The sequence below is a fragment of the Fukomys damarensis genome, unplaced genomic scaffold (assembly GCF_012274545.1).
Source record: "Fukomys damarensis isolate Sample0158 unplaced genomic scaffold, DMR_v1.0_HiC HiC_scaffold_31, whole genome shotgun sequence".
Taxonomy (NCBI): Eukaryota; Metazoa; Chordata; class Mammalia; order Rodentia; family Bathyergidae; genus Fukomys; species Fukomys damarensis.
This window is the reverse complement of record NW_022900943.1, coordinates 2,058,741-2,079,218: the sequence shown is the minus strand read 5'-3', so window position 1 is coordinate 2,079,218 and position 20,478 is coordinate 2,058,741. Positions and strand designations below refer to the sequence as shown.

The following is a 20,478-nucleotide window of genomic DNA, read 5'->3' as shown; positions in this document are numbered from 1 at the left end:
GGCCTGCCCGGCGCCCGCCCCCTTGAGCCTGTGCCGCGTGAGACGCTGGCTGGGCAGCTGTGGCTCGGCTCAAAGGTGCCAGGCCAAACCGACTTCTCCATCCATTGGTGTTGGGAAGCTTACAGATACAGGATAAAAGAAATGAAGGAGTAGGCTATAAGAGGAAGAAATAAATAAGTCTCTGGGAAGGAGCAGAGATTTCCTGGGGATTTGGGTGCCACGTCTCGTGCTCCTTTCTTGGCTCTTCCTGGTTTCTGTCGTGGCGATTGTGGTGTCCTGGTGCCGGGGTGATGGGATGACAGTGAAGGTCGAGGAGGTCCGAAGGCTCCTGTGGCAGCTGTCCTGTGCACAGCAGGTTGGGGCTGGCCCACCTGCAGTGACTTCCGGCCTACAGGCATCCTGTTCTCACAGATGAGCAGGGAAGGGGGGCGGAAATTCAGCTAGGACAGGGTAGCAGGAGCATATATCAACTTCTGAAGCAATAGTCTCCAGCGTGTTTTTGGGTGTTTTGGGCTCGTCATCATCCCCACTTTCTTCTTTCTTTATTCCACAAACATTCTAGTCCGTGTTAGATTCGGAGGATGGAGGAAGAGCAGATGCATTCCTTACTGATGAAACCCAAAGTCTAGTTAGGAAGCCAAAGCAGTAAATGCGGTACTAGAAGTGCTGAGAGAGAGGTGCACAGAATTATCCATTGTATAAATGTTTAGTAATCTACCCACGGTGTGGAGGTGTAAATCAGTTCTCTGGCAGCACAGTGATGGGCAAAAAAGGAGTTTGCGTTCTCTTGGAGTTAACATCCATTTTGAGTTCTTCTTGAATAGCACCAGTCAAAAACAGCTTCCCTGGCACTGTAGGAAAAAGAACGCCCTGCAGGCTGTGTCTCTTCGGCGCCCCTGTCTTATTTTTATAACTTCACCAGCATCACATGAGTCCGTGCTTACTTGCTGGGTTCCTTCCATGAAGGCAGAACCCTTCCTCACTGCTGCTTCCTCGGTGTGGACAGCAGCAACTGGATGTAGATCGGTCATAAGGAACAGTAAACTGATGCGTGAATGGAGCCAGATGACAAGCACAGCAGAGCAGACGAGAAGCTATGAGATGGTGAGCAGTGTTTTCTGGCAGAAAGTTCAAAGCCAGGCGTGACCGGGTGCCCTGACAAGGTTGCGTGTATGCCGAGTGAGGTGACCCGTGACCGAGTTCCCAGCGCCGGTGCTGCAGGTGGACCTGCTCCTGGGCGATGCTGGGACTGGAGGGCCCTGCGTGCCGTAGCCTCCCCACCTGGGGTCTAAAACATGTCAGGAAGAAGGGCCTGTGAGGTAAGGGGAAAGCCGAGCAGATCCCTAAATGGGAAGTGAGTGCCTGTGTACCAGGAAGCTGAAGGTTCACACAGGGACCAGGGACATAGCTCAGTGGTGCCACTCCTGCCTGGCAAGCGCAAGGTCCCGAGTTTGATGCCCAGTACTGAAAAAAAGTTTCAACGGCTGCAGTGTGGCACGAGTGCTGGAGCAATAGGCACAGCAGGGAGCAAGCAAAGCAGAAACGCTGCCCTCCACCAACAAAGCAACACTAGCAGGGCGGTGGAGAATAAAGTACCTTAAATCTTCAGTGTGCGTAAAACTGCAGCTGGCAGAATTTTTCTCCTCAAACTTCTAAACTTTTATAAAATAAGCAGAAGGGGTTCCCAAATTTAATAATTGCCAGAATAATAATTTTTTAGTAGTAATAATTATCAGAAATCTGTCAGAATGCAGATTCACAAATCCTCCCCAGCCCTGGAATCTCTCCCTGTGGTAGAAATGTGGCATTTACTCTTCGTGCTGCTAGTGACTCTGAAACTGGAGCTCCCAGCACCACCTCTGGGAAGCACTGACAAAGGAGAGGAGAGGGAGGTGGGCCTCAAGGTGAGCCGTGCGCTTGCTTTAGCTCCCGTAAGTCTCCGTGGAGTTAGAGAACCACGGCCGGGAACCCTGGCGCTCGCTTTCCCGTGCGCTCTCCTGTCTCTCCTTCCTCGTAGGGTAGCGCCAAGCCTCCACATACGGGCTGTGATCCGGCGCAGTGGCCTCGGGGGAGAGATCAGGAGGCAGTGGGAGCAGACCTGGTAGAAGCAGATGGGGGCCTACTGCCCCTTTTCTGGAACGGTGCTGGGTGCGCCGGGGTCTGCTGCATGTGGCCCTCGGTTCCGGCTGAGAACAGAGAGGGTGACTGCCTCGTGCTGCTCCGTACAAGCATCGGTGTATTCGGCGTGTTCGTAAGTTCTTTCCAGGGCCTTTGGAACACAGCAAAATCTGGCCTCGTTCTCTTAGTGTTTTCATTGCTGCATCTCTTCAGCTGCTGCGGGTCTGGAAATGACTGCTGCCCTGCAAAGTCCATCAGAACAAACGTATGCTGGGCTCACATCACAGGCCGGACACATTAGTGGAAGATATAAATACTCCTGCCTCCGGGGGACCCACTGTCCTTCAGATACGGTGCCGCTTTCCATATTCAGCACCCCCAGCTGCAGGAGTTACGAAGTTTGTAGCTGCTCCCTCTTTGTGCACGCGGTGCTGGGGGAAACCCAGAGCCTCCCAAGTGCTAGGCAAGTGCCCTGTTGCTAAGCGGCACCCACAGCTTGTGAACCATTTAAAATTCTACCCAAGATTTCTGCATAATTTATTGTAGAATTTACTTGCTCACCTCATAGTCAACGGCTCCACACAGCACACACTTTTCCCTCCACCCCCCCCCCACCCCCCACCTCCTTCTAGGCAAGTGCCCTGTTGCTAAGCGGCACCCACAGCTTGTGAACCATTTAAAATTCTACCCAAGATTTCTGCATAATTTATTGTAGAATTTACTTGCTCACCTCATAGTCAACGGCTCCACACAGCACACACTTTTCCCTCCACCCACCCACCCACCCAGAATTCTTTCCTCTTTGTTCAGAAACAAGTGGTCCCTCTCCAAACATGTCTTGTCGAATTCACCCTCTCCGCGCACTAGGCAGGGAGCCACTTCTTTAAGACATTTCTGCCGCCTTCCTTCGGCACCAGGTGCACCCGGCCCTCTTGCTGCTTCTCGGGCTGTTCTGTCTTGCCCTTCGCAGGTCCCTCCTCCAGCTCACCTGCCCTCCAAGAGACTCGCTGCAGGCCCTCGTGGTCTCTGTGGCTCTCGTGCCTCTCTATGCCAGTGAGTCCTGTGTACATAGAGCCAAGCCAGACTTCGCTTCCGACGTCTTTGCTCAGACTCCACAACAGGAGCTCAGCACCCCTGAAATTCAGGTCCAGACTGCAGAATCCCGGCCATGATGAGGAATGCGCTCTCCACCCCGCGTATAAGTTCTTTCCTCCTGGTCGTTCTCGAGCTCTCCGGTGGCTCTTCCGTCTGCTCCGTCTCCTCTTGCCACACCTGCTTTGGTTTGCTTTTGCAGCTCCAGATTCTTGCATTAGCCTCCATCTCTGTGGTTGCCTTCTTCAGATGGGGTAGCAAATCACCTGCACTGGTTTTGCCATCTTTTAAAGAGCTGGGCATGGCGGTGCACAGCTGTAATCCCAGCACTGGGGAGGCCGAAGCAGGAGGGCTGCCAAAAGGTCAAAGCCACCCTGGACTACACAGCAAGCCCTTGTCTCAAACAAAGAATTAAAAATAAATTTTAAAAGAGCAGCTTTGAAAGTGTCCTAAAAGTCCTTGAAATGGAGCACAGACACATTAACTTAGAGCTGGAGCTGGGATTCAAATCCAGGTTATAGAGTTGTTAAAAGAGTAGCGTTTACCTCTTTAACAGGGTCATTTAAAACAAAAACTTAGCCATCCGAGAGTCCAGGTGGCCCTAGAGTCTCACGTGTAGCTCCAGCCCCCGCCCTCCCATGCTGCCCATGTACTGTCTGCCCCACGGCATCTTTCCAGCAAACCTGTCACTGCTGCCTGCCTGAAATCCTGGTTTCTAATCTGCAAGGATAAGATCCCAGTGCCTTCAGCGCGGTATACATCTTGGACCTCTGACGTCTGCACCTCCTCTGGCTTCATCTTCTACCATACCCACCTCGCAGCCCTGAGCTCCGCCCTTCGGAAATGCTGTTACTCGCTGTTCGTGTGGCTTCCTGGAAATCTCCAACCCACTTCTCCACCTCCTCCCCTCTCCTGGGAAGCCTGCTCTCAAGGCCAGCCAGGTGGCCTACAATGCGTGACCTGTGTCACACTCTCCCCTCCTACCACTGTTGTCTTTATGATTCCCTTCTGGTTTATGTTCATCCCTTCCAGGGCAGATGCTTAAGAATGGACCTTATTTTCCCCAGAACTGTAAGAATGTGACTGACAAAGGAACGGACAGAGGGATGAGCAGATGGAGGCCAGTGCTGAGGACAGCAGTGTCCTCGTTGCCGGGGAGGCTGTGGTCTGCGGGGCTTCGCAGACTTCTCGTATTTGATACGCAGCGGTGGCGCGTTCCACCCTGAATCCCCTCCTAACTAAACTCTGCCGCCCTGCCACGTGTCATCCAGAAGATGCAGGAAACCCTGAGTTTCTGCGGCACAAAAACCGTATGATGTGAAAAGCGCTGCTGCCAAGCAAACGAGTCACATTCCTCGTGGCCTGTGGTCCCCACTCCGTCCAGACCCTGAGAAGTCCTTGTGGCCACCATTGTCACGGCTGACATTTACTGGGCAGTTACACTGAGTTTCGCATGTCCGTTTATCCTTGTAACAGCCTTCTCAGATTACTGTCCCAAGTCTAGCACATAGACGATCGTTTCCGTGCTCAGAGTCTCGTACGTAGTAAGTGGTAGAGCTGGGGTTTGAGCCCACGGCATCCTGACTCCGGGGAATATTTCTTTTTATTGGTTTTTAGTTCACCTGAGTACATGGACTTGCCGTTGTTTTACAAGGAAGCCGCTGAAGTCAACAAGACCCAGCATAAAAAAATGTTCAATATCCCAGGCAGTTGGGTTCCAGTTTATGAAGCTTTTGCTTTCATTTGTGCACATCTGTTTTAGGGGTAACCTTTTCTTCTGCTGGTAGCTCTGCCTTTACACATACATAGTCACCTATAAATACGCACAGTGCTGGGCGCACATTAGGCCCTCAGTAAATGTCACTGTAGTTCCACCTGAGAATCTCGCTCTGCATTTCTTTTCAGTTCTTTTTTTTTTTTTTGTAGAGGAAAATATTTTTTCTGATTCTTTTATCAGTCTATGTGTGTGATATATAATCACATCTCCTGTTCATGGAACCAGTATGTACCTGTATCAAATCTTGATCGTTTCTGCTTCCCCAGCCTTCCTCTGTTCCTCTTTCTCCAGCTCCCTTTCCCATCTTCGCAGGGTTTGCCAGACTGCGTGTGTTGACTGCCCTGGTGGCTGTGACACCGAGACATTAGCAAGATGAAGCTAAACTGTCCCTTGCTTCTCAGTTACTCTGGATAAACACTGAGCTCTTCACCACACTTTGAGTCGCAGTTCAGGCAGAAGCTGACTCTAACGTGCACTTGGGCAGGCTGTGACACACACCACACTCCTAGCCGGAGAATGTGGCGAAAGACCCTCCACGTCTCACGCCCGGAGACTCGCATTGTATACAGACGTGATCAGCATTCCCGAATCCGAATCCAGCTCCAGGAACAATGCCTGTGAGGACACCGTTGGCTTCTTATAGAAGAGAAGAGCCAGACTGGCCAAAATCAGCAGTAGGGTTGGATTACCTCGTTGGTATAAACAGTGATCGCCTCCTCCAGGACAGACCCACATATCCTGAAGGCATCTCACTGCCTCATCTTTAAGACTGAGGCCAAGTGTGAGCCAGTTGTTACACGTCGCCCATCGTTCAGCTTATACAAGTCTTCCAGCATGTTTAAACAAGTCTTTTCCAAAGATACGGGATTTTTTTTTTTTAATAATGAAAATGAACGTGAAGAATATTATGAAACTAAATACTTGGAAGAAAGTACTCCTCCATGCTGGAAGGTAGCTCATAGGTGATATTTGACCTACATGAAAGGGCTTATTCCATGCAGCTTATGGCTGTTCCTGTTTCCCTTCTTCCCTTGAGACTGAGGGTGTTCACCTTGCTCTCCCCACCCTCTTCACCTGAGTGGTAGCCCGTCATGCGACACGGAGGGTGGTCTGTGACAGTGGGAGGCAGAGGCTGGAACCGGAGCCCTGAGGCACCGATCTGGTTCTACTGCTTCGTGTTGCAAGTCCACTCAACCCTCAGAATCTTCGTTTCCTTGCTAGTTAAACTGAAATCACACTCCAAAAGCCCAACACTAAGTTTTATTCTGCCTTTCAGAATATCGGGAACATCGATGTTTTCCATCACTGTGACAAAATACCTGAGATAATCAACTTAAAAGAGGAGAGGTTAGTGTTAGCTGACAGCTTTGGAGGTGAAGTCCCTGGCCTTGTTGCTCAGGCCTGGCATTGCACAGGGCACGGTGCTGGGCATGCGAGGCAGAGGCAGCTGCTCACCTCCGGGTGCCCCTGGCGTGCATGTCCCCTGGGACCTGAGCTCTTCCTGCCAGGCCTCAGCTCTTTCAGTAGCCACCACCTCTCAGAGTGCCACCCATTAATCCATGGGCCCTCAGGGCCGTTCCCCAGAGCCTCCCAGTGAGGAGCAGGAACATGTCTGTAACGATCCTGGCACTGGGGATATTCCCTTGTCAGCATCCACAGTCCTTGGGGTTCGGCCCAGGGCTCTGCTGCACGGCGGCTGCTGGGACATCCCGGAGGAAGAAGCTTCACGCTGCAGTAGGAGACATTCTAGGTGACTGTGCGAAGAGCTGGGGTAGAAAGGGATCTAAGAGGCACAGGGGGACAGGAAGTTGTCAGCCCAGAGCTGGCCACAGAAAGGGAGCATCGTCTCCCAGCATTCGTTGCTATCATTTCTTTCTTTTTTCTTTTTTGGTACTGGGGATTGAACTCGGACCCTTGTGCTTGCGAGGCGGGTGGCAGAACCATTGAGCCGAACCCCTGGCCCTTGTTGCTATCATTTCTGACCTAGCGGAAAAGAAATCTGTAGGCCTTGAATACTTAAACTTCTCAGAAAGGTTCGGACAGTGTTCCAAAGTGGTATTGACTAGGAGACGGATTAGGAATATTTGCAGAGTTCTAACTTGGGCAACACACAGTATCCACAGATGGCAATTTCTCAGAGTGGAAGAGTGAATCAGATGCGAAATCCCCCTGGGGTCAATTTCAGAACCACAGTTGTGAATAATGCTGTATGTAAAAGTCATAAGCTGGTGAAATTCCGTTTCCAAGTTTGCAGATGATATAAAAACTAGAGGTAGAAAAGATAGGGGAAAATAAACCAGTTTCAATTTGGTTTGGCTTGTTTCCTGTTCAGAACTAAAAGAAATGGAGATGACAAATGTTTTCCCTGGTTGAGAGTATAAGAATAGCAAGCCAGAGAACTAGGAACCATCCCAGTGACTACACAAGCCTCACCAGCAGAGAACAAAATACTGAGAGTCGATGCAAAGATCACAGACTGACCACCGAGAGTCAGCAGGTAGAGCTGATGTCAGGGACATCAGACACGACAGCGTGACAGCCAGTCGCTCAGGTGAAACACAGATAGCTCCACCTGTCCTTGAAAGGCCGGGGGTCTGCCGGGATGCCACTGATAGTTTATTCTTCCCGGAAGTGTTGTCTTAGCAGATGGCAGAGTTCTGAAAAGTGAGTTAAAAATTTTGTGCAAATGAATAAAATTAAACAACTCTGGGCAGCTGAGGCAAGAGTGTCTGGAGTTCAGTCCCAGTTTGAGAGCTTGGTGACTTGTGAGACTGTGTCAGAATTTACAGTAAGAGGTCTGGGGATATAGCTCCATACAGAGGCCCTAGCTTCAAGCCTCAGTACCACAAAGAAAGAAAAAGCAAGGGAGGGAAGTAGGAAGGAAGGCAGGAGGGAGCGGGGAAAGAGAAAAAGAAAACTGAGACAAACCAAAAGTGAAAATCCTTTCACATTGAGGTCAGAGATTAACCAAAATTTCTGGTAAAAGACCAAACACTAAATAGTTTTGGGTTTCTGGGCCACCATATTTCTGGCCCAACTACTCAATTCTGCCTTCATATTATGACAACAGCCATAGATGGTACTTAAACCAGTGCAGTGGAGTTCCAGTAAAACTTCATTTACAAAAGAAGCAGCCAGCTGGAGCTGAAAGATCTTCCTATCCTAGGTAAATAATAAATCCAGTCACTCATTTCATGCAGAGGTTTAGAGATCGAAATAAATTACTCAGCAAGCATATAAAACTGCACCTATCAGCAAGCTCAAGACTTCATGAATTTCTAAAGCTAAAATTTTTGGCAAAAAGTATGAGGACAGGGTTAGGAATGTGTGGTCATGTGGCCTTTCCCATTCTCAAAATATTTTCTATACTCCATCTGAGCAATCACTGTGAAGCTTCCGGCATTAAATAACTTTTAGTTGGCAATTACAGTAAAGCAGAAAAGGATAAAAAAAAAGTGGCCCTAGCCAAATGGTAATAAGACACTCTTCATGAACCTTAAATCAATTCTCCCAACTATCTGTGCAAAATAAAACAACCATGCAAGCTTCTGGGCTACTATAATTTTGGGTTTCATAAAAAAATTCTTATGCCTAGAGGCCATCTTCTCGCATCATTCTTTTACCTCCTGCTTGAAACTATCTAAAAACCAGACTTTGGTGATTTTCCATTTCCCTGAGTAACTGCGAACCTAGGCGAACCTAGGCACAAATTATTCCCCACCAAAAATGATGCCAAACCACTTGCTTTCCTATTGCACCCTGGTGGGAGCCAGGATGTGGTCAATTTAGGAAAGGTTAAAGGTCACTCTCCCATTCCACTGAGCAAGCAAATGATTCACCTTCTTTGAGCTTTTGCCTCCTCTCTAAAATGGGAAAATGATGACAGTCTAGCCAATTGGTAGTAAGAATAAAATGCTATAAAGTGTGTACACTTGTCTAGTAAATACTGGTTCCCACTCCCCTTTGTGGTATGTTTTTTCCTAATGTGAGAAATCCTTGAACAGGAAAAGAAATCTTTGTTTCAGGAGCAGGAAAAGACCTCACTGTTGCTTCCCCTGCATAGGAGTTTGGGGCTAATCTTCATTTCCCAGGCTGCTTTCAATGTGCTTATTTGCTCCCGCGTGTACTGTTTCCAACTGTCATTCTTTTGCTCTTGCTGTTTATGTGCTTGCCTCAAATTGCAGGATTCTGGCTGTTTTCTCAGTGTCTGAAGTGTCAGTATTCAGGTCATGGTGTTAAAACAGCCATGGACTGCTCTCTGGCCTGGTGCAGAGTCCCTGTGTTCAGGCGCCACCAGCCCAGAGTGGCCTGGGGCCTCATTCTCGGCTCTTTTCTACCCCCTGGCCTCTCAGGCAGAAAACCCCATTCCCGCCTCATATTTCTGGTCTGTTTTTCCCCTAAATTCCCTATACTTTTCAGTTCTTTATCCGTATCCAAACACCTCCTCGCAACATCCAGGATACAGAGGCTCAGCCATGGATAAAGGCGGGGATGCCGATGACGGTGTAGCAGAATAAATACTAACCTCCCTCTGGAGCTGGCCCGTCCCAAGCCTGCTCTCTGTACTTTAAATGCACTGCACGTGTCTGGTTCTTACAAAATGCCTAGGCAGGCCCTGTCATCCTCTCTTCGTGGATCGGGGACTTTGTACTCATGAGTTCGGTAAGTTACGTCCCCGGTCTGCAGAGCTGCTAAGTGTAAAGCTGGCGCCGGAGTCACTGTAGCTTTCAAGTCTGAGTTCCAGCCTGCTGTCCTCTGTGCCGCCTGTAGTTGTGATCACTTTTAGCCTTGTTGTTTTGCTCTGTTTTGTTGTTGATGTTGCTGCTGCTGCTTTTTAGGGTTTTCTTTTGTGGGGATTAGACCAGGGTCTTCACACTGTGCTACAACCCCCAGCCTTTTCTTATTTTTTATTTGGAGACAGGATCTTGCTAAGTTGCCCAGGCTGGGCTTGAATTTGCAGTCCTCCTGACTGAGCTACTTAGAGTTCTGAGATTACGGGCATGTGCTACCATGTCCAGCTTCAGCCCCACTGTTTTCAAGGAAACAGAATACCTGTTGATTAAATATTTATTCGGCCTTCCAGCATTGTGCTGAATAGGGAAGCGAGAACTATAAAATGAGTCTCCACCCTGGAGGTAATAAATTACAATCTGAGGAAATAAGACTAGTTAGAAAGGGCTGTTAAAGCAGCTTAGAACAACTGGAATACCACTGTGAAAATGTACCAGAACTAGAACTTGAACTAATTCTTAAGGGATGGGAGAGCCTTCAAGGGTAGCCAGGAGGAGAAACACCCAAGCTAATGCCAAGGGCAGCCACAGAGGCCATCTCGACTGGGGTGGGAAGTTTTTGTGAGGATATGGGGCATATGATGTTGGAAAACATCTTCTGAAGACAATATGCCTGTGATTACCAGCTTCCAGATCCACGTGTAGGCCTCTCGTGGGTTTAGCAATGCTTGCTTCTTGGCAGGGGAGGCCTAAGTGGTATATCATGATTCATGTAGTAGAGAGGCCTCTCAGGAGGGAAATTCCAGTCAGGCTACGTAGGTTATATTAACTATACTATGAAAAGCAAACCAGAGAACTATTTATTAAATATATGATAGCTAAGCTGTACTTGGAAAATAGTGAGAATGAGTCCATATACTTTCATCTGATTGTTGTCAGAGCTTCCTGAGGTCAGTATCATCCTGGGTGTACAAAGCAAACTCAGAGGCTTACACTGTGGAATGACTTGCCCAAGACACATGCCTCCGGTGTGAGTCTTCCTCCACGCAGCAGCCTCTCCTGGCAGGTTACTAGGGCCGGTTGGAAAGAGGACTTTCACAGACAGTGGTATTAAGAGTTGAACCAAGGATCGAAAAGACATCCTGGTACCACCCCGCTCAAAGAGCTACAAGACTTCCCTTTGTACACTCAGAGCCACCTCTCTTCACGTAAGAACATGTTAGTACCGAACACTGCAAATGCAGAGGGGACACCTTAAATTCAAGAAGATCCTACTTGGAAGGCCTGGCCCATGAGCATTTTGTCCATATCTTACACACTTGCATGACAAGAATTCTTACTTATGTAACTAAAACAGTTTTTTTGTACTCTCTGGACTGGTCCTTACAAGACTACACAAAACCAAAACTGCACCTTTCTTTTCTGACTAAAAGTACTGTCAAAGAAATAAAGCAGTTAAGTTTTAGCCCAGTTAAACCAACAGGGAAGCGAAGTGTGGGCCTGGGCAGAGAGTATTAGTACATCTAATATGACCACAGTACCCTCTGTTGTGTAGTTCTTAATTATGTCCAGTCTGTGTCCCCTCATCTTCTGACTTCTTAAATTCCAAAACCACACCAGAGAAATATTTCTGGTTTTGCTTGGAAAGCAGCCCCATTTGTGCCTACACATTCTAAAACAGGCTTGTCAAATTCGAAACTCAAATACAAGCTGACAGAAATCAGCTACTAACAAATTAAGTTAAATTAATAAACTAGAGGCCTGAAATACAATGTTTTTTCTGGAATCTTTCTCCCTAGTTGCCAGACTAGAGACTGAGGCAAACCTTGGTATTAACACCAAGCCCTTTCTTTTGCCTTATAATGCTTCCTAGAGAGCCCTACATGAAAATCATCTCCAGAACTCTTGCTCCCCCTGGTGGCAGCCTCCAAGCCCTTGTCTACCAATGATCTGCCAATATCCTGGGCCTATTGTAACAACAATAGGAGTCCAGTCCCCCCACCCCCGGTTCAAAAAAGGAAAATTATGCTGTAGTACATTGTTTGGGTGCAATATCCAAGTGGGCCAGATATACCACATTTACGGGATGCTTTTTAATTACAAGAAGAAAGTTCAACCGGACAGATTTTCTGGTAGTCTCAAAGTTATCATGGGACCTGGGGCGAGTACTGAATTAAGAGGAAGAAAGCCAATCGCTTACACTAACTCTGCCTCCACATAACTGTTCGCTTGAGCTAGAGAGCTAAGCTTATGATACAGTTTACAGGTATGCACGAGTGACCAGTGTAAACTTTGCCCCATGTAGATTTTGTCTCAGGACAAGAGTTAAGACTTTTTTTAAAGGCAAATGTCATAGCTTCTTTGTCTTTGTGTACACAGTTTGTAGAACAAAACCATTTGTGGTTACTGAATCTCATGTCCATATTCCTTCCATTTTCAGTATTCCTATCCTAATTTAAACCCTTACAGTAGATCCCTCCCTTCTCTTCACTAACTGCAGGAATTATTTTTCAGGCTTCATATCGGGACAGAAAGCGTCATGGCTTAGTTAGCAGCGTCAACGCCTGGAGGAACTGATACAGTTACAAAAGTGAACCCATTTCAAAAGTAAAATAAAAATTTACATTCAGTTCAGGCCCAAGCCAGGGGGTAGAGATGGGGTTATACCATTTGTATAAGATCAGGCCGGCAGAATGTTTCTATTTTAAAAGTACACGTGAATGGGGAAGTCTCGGGAGGCTGGGCCACATCAGGGGCGCCCACTCGCTCATCACTTTCCTGTCACATTATTTCACCATCCGGAGAATCCAGCATTGATGACAGGGGGGCTGGAAATAGCAGAGAACGGCCTGGAAGTTCCCTGTGTACCTTTGTGTAACCATTTCCTCTGCTAAATTGGAAAATAGACTTCAGGCTGGGCTTTAAGAAGCTGATAAACTGAAGTGTAGGAAGAAGATATTTGCTAATGACCGTTACTTAAATCATAGCAAGACCAGAGCAAAATTAAGGGAAAAAAAAAAACTGTCCCCAAGCCTCCTGTACTAAGCATTCAATTCAGGAGCGCTTTCTGCAGGGAGAGGAGAGATGCTGCTAGCTGTGGGATGGCAGCTATTCTAAATCCCTGCCTGTTGGGTGAATGAAACTGAAGGGTGATCTGTAAGATCCAGTCAATCTGAGTCCCGTTCCTGGTCGTTAGAACACAGTTCTGAACGTCAGGGTCCTTCCTGCTCCCCATGTTGAATGCCACTGAAGTGTCGGCTGACTTGACCAGGTCTACATTTCTGTTCTGTTCCTCCAGGATTCTTCTGCAGCCAGATGATTCCTTACAGATCTTGGCGCCAGTGGAAGCTGATGTGGGTTTCTACACTTGCAATGCCACAAATGCCTTGGGCTACGACTCTGTCTCCATTGCCGTCACATTAGCAGGTAACCTAGAAACTTGTTGGGTTCTGTTACTGAGTTGGCTCTACTGAGTGAGGCTGCACAGTGCGTCACACAGGCCCCGAGATCAATGCTACAGACTTGCGCGGCAGGGAGTTTAAAATCTGTAACCAGGACGGAGTTGAAGCACAGTATGAAACTGGAGGAAGTCAGTGCTAAGTGATAAGCAGAGAATATGCAAGTCAGTTTTAATCCAGCTGGGCAGTCTTAGGCGTGGGCAAGTAGAAGTTTGATAAGCAAAAATGGGAAGCGTTCTGGGCAGAACGAGTAACCGGGAGCAGGTGAAGCCTGCAGGTTGGGAGCGCTGCGGGGACCATGAGCCGAGTGCCCGTGGGCGTCCCGGCGTCTCCCCTTGCCCGTGTGTTGTAAAGACTGAGATCTGCAGGCAATGGGAATTCTACTTCACACCTTGGAGCACACGTGTTCCCCTGAGAGTCTCTGGCTTCTGCTTTGCTTCAGTCACGGGCTCTAATGCACCTGCCAGCACTTTGCCTACATTCAAAGAAGCTGACCCCCGATCCTGCACAAGTGACCTGAGGAGATGCCGCCCAGAGGTCCAGTCTCCCAGATCGCAGTCTTGCAGTAATGTACTTTTACAAAACCTCTATACACAGGACACATCCGTGCCTCGGAAACGGAAAGAGACCTTACATAGCAGCTGGGTCAGTGCCCATTTCTCAAAGGCAGAGCAACCTAAGGCCCTGTAGCTGCCCAGCTAGTGGGGACCTGAAGGAAGGGAACTGAGGTCAGCTGATGCCCAGTGCCTTGCCTCACTGATCCTTTTTCTCAGAACGATGTACAGTCTGTGACAGCGTTGCGCGTGCTTGTATTTGTTCTTTTCAACTGCTGTTCCCTCAGATGATTCAGGAGATGCTAGGAAAGCCAGCATCACCACACTGACCTCATCTGTCCATGCCAGGATTATGTTGTCACACTGTACTCCGGCAACACAGGCTACTCCCTTGTATATCTGTTTAGCAGCAGTATTTCTACCCCTGTGACCACGGCTAATCTGGGAAGGGACCTTAGCGGGCAGCTTTGCTGGAAAGATGAAAGTAAACAAGGAGGAAGGCAAGCTAAGGGGCCGCAGGATAGATTACAGACTGACGTTATTAATGGCTGTTTTTCAGCGGACAGGACATTTGCTTTTCTCTAATGTATTCCAGTTGTGGTCTTTAGTCTCCTCTTCCTGCAGAGTCCAGATGCTCAACTCCAGTCTTGTTAAATCTCTTCTGCCGTCCACCCTCCATCCCGCCCTAGCAGAGGCACTGCTGACCTCCTTCCTGTCGCTAGCAGAGACTCACTGTTACAGGATTGACGCTTTTGTTTGTATTTTCCCAGCTAGGGTTCATCTCTGTCACAGACTCAATTCTCTTTGTTCACCCTAATTTAAAACAATTAATGGAAACCTGTCTGGAATTAAGCAAGGCAGTTGTAACATCAGGCTTGTCTTCAACCCTTTGAAAAGGATCTGTTGGAAGCTGCCACAGGTTCAAAGCCAGAAAAGAGAAACAGAGCAGGGCAAGGTGCCAGAGAAGGGCAGAAGAGACTGGCCGGCAAAGCATCACAGACTCCACACCCGGGGTCTAGGGAGCGGAGTCCTGAGGGTTGTCTGGGTCTGCTGGTGACTCTGTCACACAGACCTTTTAAAAGTAAACGTTCAAAGTATGTGCGATGCCTTAAGAATATATCTGCATCTTTCTCTGGAATTATCGTCTCCATCTGGGTGATATCTGTGCTCACAGAATGAGGTGTCTCATTCGTTACTGGGGAGAGTGTGCTCTCCAGGTGTTCTGAGATGTGTAGTGGCAAACCCAGCACGCTCTGCTCTGTGTTGTTTACATTTCAGCGAAGGCAGTAGATGGAGATGTGACTCCCTAGAATTGAGAAACCACTACAATTTACTCTGGGTTTATGCACCAAGATCCTGCTCTGCATTATGTAAGATATCTAAATATAATTTAATCTGAGGAGAATGGATGTTGAGCATTTAGAATTTGATTACCAGTTACATTGCTTATTAGCTTTATGATCTTAAACAAATTATATAGCCTCATTAAGTCTCAGGTCTCATCTATAAAAATGAAGTTAATGCTATTTCACAGGGTTGGTGTAAGGTGAAGAAGTTTGTAGACATGAAGAAATTCTCATCCACCTCATTCATGCTCGATGAACATTAGCTTCCTTTTTTTCTCTCTCTTTCTTCTAGGATTAAACATATTCTGAAAACAGTCCTAAAATGTGAAAAACATTGATGTCCATATTAGTCAGGTTTTCATCATTGTGATCAAATACCTGAGAAAAGCAGTGTAAAGGAGGAAAGGTTCATTTTGTCTTACGGTTTCAGAGGTCTCAGTCCATGGTCAGCTGGCTCCATTCCTGTGGGCCTGAGGTGAGGCAGGGCATCATGGCAGGAGGCTGTGGCAGAGGAAGCTATTTTCTTCCTAGCAGCCATGAAACAGAGAAAGGGAAAGAACCTCCGTAAAGGAAAGAGCTGTTTCCAGGGAGACGCCCCCGTAATTCCCTCCCTTCAGCTTGGTCCCACTGTTTCTGTCACCTCCTGATAAGGTCATCACTGATGAAGTTTAAGCCTCAGGGTCCAGTCAGTTCTCAAAAGCCCATCATCAACCACACGTCCCACACAGTGAGCCTTGGGGGACACAGACCCAAACCATGAGAATCCAACCTTGCTTTCGCATGTTTTTCAGTTGAAATCTTAACACTGACTTTTTTTCAAGTATGGACTTAGTTCACTCCAGTCAAATCCTCATGATAAATTTCAGTGATGCTATGTTTTTAAAGAAATTACATTTTTGCCTGGACTTGAGTATAACTGTAGGTCAAAACGAAATTTTTTTGTCTCAAGATCATCAAGTATCCCCATGATGTCATAAGGAAAGTATGGACTTTGGTCTTGCCGTTGTGCCTGCCTTGACCAAATACAGAGAAATTTGCTTATGACAGTTCACAAGGGCAGGCAGAATATGGCCATTGGGCCTGTGGGCTCCAGAGCCTCGGGCCTGGCTTTGGCTCGCAGCTCTTTGTGAGCAGCCCCTTTAACCCTGCTGACTGGCTTTCTCCCTCTCTGAGGTGGTGATGATGGCGGTGCCTGACTCAGTGCTCATGAGGACTGAACGGACTCATCCTACAGATGCTTCCAGTTGTGCCTGGCACATAACGAGAACAGGTGTTGTTATTCTAGGACTAAGAGCAATGCCCAAAAGCAAAGTCGGCTTGGGCTTTCATGAAGGGGGAATCCTTTTCTCAGAGGCCAGGATGCTCATTAGCCCTTTTGTAGCAGCTTCTCAGTGTCATGGTGGCAGCTGGAGGTGCTGGATGAGCCACGCAGGCAGTGGTTGGGGCACCTGGCCAGAGCAGGAGAGGCCACTCGAGATGAGGTGCTCCACATGGACCCCAGAAAGGGGCAAAGAGCACGCTGTCCTCCAGCGAGGCCTCGCCCTGGGTCTGGTGTGCCCAGTTCTGCCTCTCGGATACAGTTTAGTTCCATTGCTTACTCTACACAACTTTTCTTTAAATGTGAATACATGATTTACTTTCAGGTTTACCCATTCCAGCCAACCTGCCTTGCCCCCGCCCTTTTTGGGGCTACAAAAAGTACTGTCTTTGGGGCCTTTTCCTCTCTCCGGCTCATTGCTATGTGTCCATTTTATCTTTATCTTGTAAGCCTCCAGCTGTGAGAGTACCCTGAGTTGACTCCACATGGGGCTGGCCCGTGTTTTCCCTCCCTGCGTCTCTGGGACAGCCCCAGGGACGCACAGCCTCATGGGCCCAGAGACACGAGCTCCTTTCTCAGCTTGCTTAACCAGTGCCTGATTCGCTGCCCTCGGTGTAGACCAGAGTATCTTACAGGGGAAGGGGGACTGAGGGGAGGACCTTTAAGCATGTCACAGAATATCCCCAGCCTAACATTTTCTGGTATTGATTACTTTGCAGACAGGTTTAACTAGGACTGGGTAGAGAGGCGTGCTCAGGGTGTGCAGAGATAAGAACAGAGATTGCAGAGCCCCTTTAGCCACAGATTCAGCTCCCAGCCTCCGACTCCCAAATCCAAATGACATCACAGAGTTTTAAAGGACAGCAGTAGTTTCCCAGTCGGTTGCTTCAGTCTGGATCAGTGGTGCTTAGCTGAGGCGCTTAACTCCCCAGATGTGGACTGCTGCTGAGGGCAGAACCAAGGGGGAAACACCTCCAGTTGTCATTGATTTTATAAGACCACAGGGGTTACTGTGAGCCCCACCTGACATCATCAGTGGACAATGAGAAGGTGAGGGCTGAGGGATGGGTGCATCTCTTATGGAAAGGAGAGATCACAGATGAGCTCATTGATTTCTTCACAGGAAGGGAGAAACAGAAAATAATTTTCCCTTGCCTGGTACTTCCTGTCCTCTTTTTCGTGAGTTGAACAGCTGACATACTGTGTCACATAAAGAGATTAAAGTTGCTTCCCTGGGAAAATAGCAGTAAAAGGTAGTTGTCTTTATAAAGTCTTCATTCTCTGCCCCTCCTCGTCATGATAAGGATGAGCAGTTGTGTAGGACTTTCACAGTGTAAGTCACTCCGAATTGGTGTGTCTGGACTTTTCTTCTCCCACTCTGTTGTCCAGAGCAGGGCCTTGTTTGTGGTGAGTTACCCTGAGGGCCTTGTCACCTGGGCATCCGCTCAGTGCGCAAGACCAAAGGAAAGGACGCGGACTTGACTGTGTTCCTAGTAATTCTCATGGCTGTGTGGCAGGGGCTCCATCAGCACCTCAGTCTGGACAGAACACTGAGTGGTCAAAGCCCATGCTTTCCTCAGTCTAGAAGCGACGGTGGCCTCCCTCACCCCTGCTTTTTCCTGATCACCTATTCTGAAAGCTTTTGATACAGTGCCCTGGAAACATTTTTAGCATTGTCATAGCAGAAGTGTATCATTTATTATTTTATTCCTTCTCTATATGTTTTCCTTCTTGGTTTTCTTCTGTAATTAATCTAGTATTCCTCCAGTTAGTTCTATAAATAAACCAGCACTGGTAACGTCATGTGATTTTAGATGCACATGGAAACACAGGCCCTGAGTCCCACAGCAGCCCCGGAATAGCAGCCCTGGTCACCAGGTGATTATCTGGATGACCTCATACAGGGTATATTGACATTCTTCACATGGCCATCAGATTAAGAGCCATGACTTTAGAAATTCTACTAGAAAACTAGTGGTCTCCAAAGAACTTCCTTGCCCAGAAGCAGAAGAACCGATTTACCAAAACCAAGGACAGTGCACTGAATATTGACTTGGGCCGGGACTGTAGCCCAGTGGCACCGCGCCTGCCGGAAATGAACTTCACTGCGTGTCAGGAGGCCCCAGGAACTTACTGAAGAGAGGTTACAGCTGCCGTCCTGTGCCACTGCGTCCTGGTTGTCGGTGTGACAGATTGAGAGGCACGACTCGGTCTTAGGTGTGCTGTGCCAGTCCGTGATTAGCCGCTGCTGCCCACAGCTGCGTGCGCAGTGGGCGGGGCCCCCGGAGAGCACCTCTGTCCCGCGCGTGGTCCTGCTGTGCTTTGTTCCCGGACACCAAGAAGTGAGCGGCTTTGTCCACCACGCCCCTCTGCCGAGATGTCCCTGTCTTGGGGCCCCGTGAGCAAAGTTACCTGTTTATGCTTGGAGCTCTGTGGGCCAGGCGTTTCCTCCCAGCAGCAGGACACCTGGCCAGTCCATTCCTCTCTGCATGTCTGATACTCAGAGTTAGTGACATATGGATATATGGACCCTTCTCTGGTGGCTCTGAGAGGGTCAGCTAATTGAGAAACGTCATTTCCGTTATCAGCCTCTGCTGATGCTGAGTGCCCGGGTATCTTTGTGCTTTGTCCCGACAGTGGTTTGTGAAGGCCACAGGAATGCACAGCGAGAAGCCTGTGCCGACCACAGTATTCTGCTGACAGGAAAGGGGCCATTGCTCTCTGGCAAAAGTGCAGCATAATTAATTAAGGGCTGAATTTAATTCAGTGACATTTGAATTTTATAGCTATGCACTTGCAGCTACAAAAACCACCTTTATTATTAAATTCCTGTAGGAAAAATAACTTGGTAATTGTGAAGCTAAAGCCATGGTCCCTAATCTCATTTCCCCATGGCACAGTTGTTTTTATAACAGTGAGGCAGCTCTCGTCCTGGAGAAGACAGGCTCTGTTTTTAACCAGGGCCTGGGGACGCTGAGGCAGCCCGTCTACAGTCAGGACTGGGGCCCCTGTAACAGGCACTGTACTCCAGGTCAGAGGACTGGTGCCCAGGTCACTTAGTGCCTGCCTGCCCTGAGGTGTTGGGTGAACCCTGGAGCCTTTCTGAACCTGAGTTCTTGGTCTGTAGAAAAGATGGTCGTGTTTCACTGTCTGCCTCTCTTCAGGGCTGAACGCACACATTTTTTAATGTAACAGATATTTATTGAGGACCTGCTGTGTTCCAGAACTTGGTGGCAAAAATAAAAGAGCAGGAGAGATGTAATCTTTGCTTTTATGGAGACCATATGGTGAAATACAGCAGGGTACAAGGGTACAGAGAACGTACAGATAAACAAGGTAAGTTCTGATCAGGTAGTGCTGTGAAAATTGTCAGGGAGATGCGCCATACTTGGCAGGGCGTGGAGAGGTCTCTGGAGGAGACCCTGCGCCGAGACCTGAGTGACCAGAGGACAGTGGCCTCGGAGTGCCTGGAGGAAAAAGAAACGGGAGCCAGAGCGGCCGGCCCCTGTGCTGCTGGTCGGCGGGAGGGGAGCAGGGCAGTGTGCTGGCTGCAGGGTGTGACTGGAAGCCTGGTCTCAGTGGGAGGAGGCGACTGCCGCGTCGCTGTTAGGGAAAGGTCAGGCGTGGAACCAAGCCAGAAACTTTGTTCAGGTTGCACCGAAAAGCACTAGGACATTTAAGCAGAAAGTCTCCATGCTCTGGGGAATCGCTCTGGCCGTCCTGAGCAAGTGGGAGGCCAGGGTAGAAACGAGGAGACCAGTCAGGCTGTGCCCCACCCAGCCAGGGATGAGGGCGGAAGGAGTCGGCGCAGAGATGCCGGTGAGTGAGTGATTCCAGGAAAATGGGGAACGGGAGCTCAGTAGCTTCCTTTTTTTTTCTTTTTTTTTCTTTTTATTGAGGTTATTGGTACATTCTAGGTAGACAATACAGTTACATTCATCATTGGGGTTCTGTACCTTTACGTGACAGGTCTTGATTCTCAGTTTTCCCCTTGTCCCTGCCCTCCCTTCACCCCCTCCTCCCCTCCCCATTTACAGACACTTTATTTCCATTTTTTCAGTTTCTCATATTTTTTCCCTCTCCCT

The 20,478-nt window shown here is 48.4% G+C and overlaps 1 protein-coding gene across 1 annotated transcript in view; it reads left to right on the top strand.

Annotated features, from left to right (window-relative positions):
• Adamtsl1 (ADAMTS like 1) overlaps positions 1 to 20,478 on the top strand; it is a 303,353-nt gene that overhangs the window by 214,350 nt on the left and 68,525 nt on the right. Inside the window, exons 19-23 of the mRNA XM_033757645.1 lie at positions 1,737 to 1,904; positions 2,018 to 2,251; positions 3,036 to 3,263; positions 6,559 to 6,737; positions 13,016 to 13,143. Of these exons, the coding sequence (XP_033613536.1) occupies positions 1,737 to 1,904; positions 2,018 to 2,251; positions 3,036 to 3,263; positions 6,559 to 6,737; positions 13,016 to 13,143 (937 nt within the window). The remainder of the gene's footprint in view (positions 1 to 1,736; positions 1,905 to 2,017; positions 2,252 to 3,035; positions 3,264 to 6,558; positions 6,738 to 13,015; positions 13,144 to 20,478) is intronic.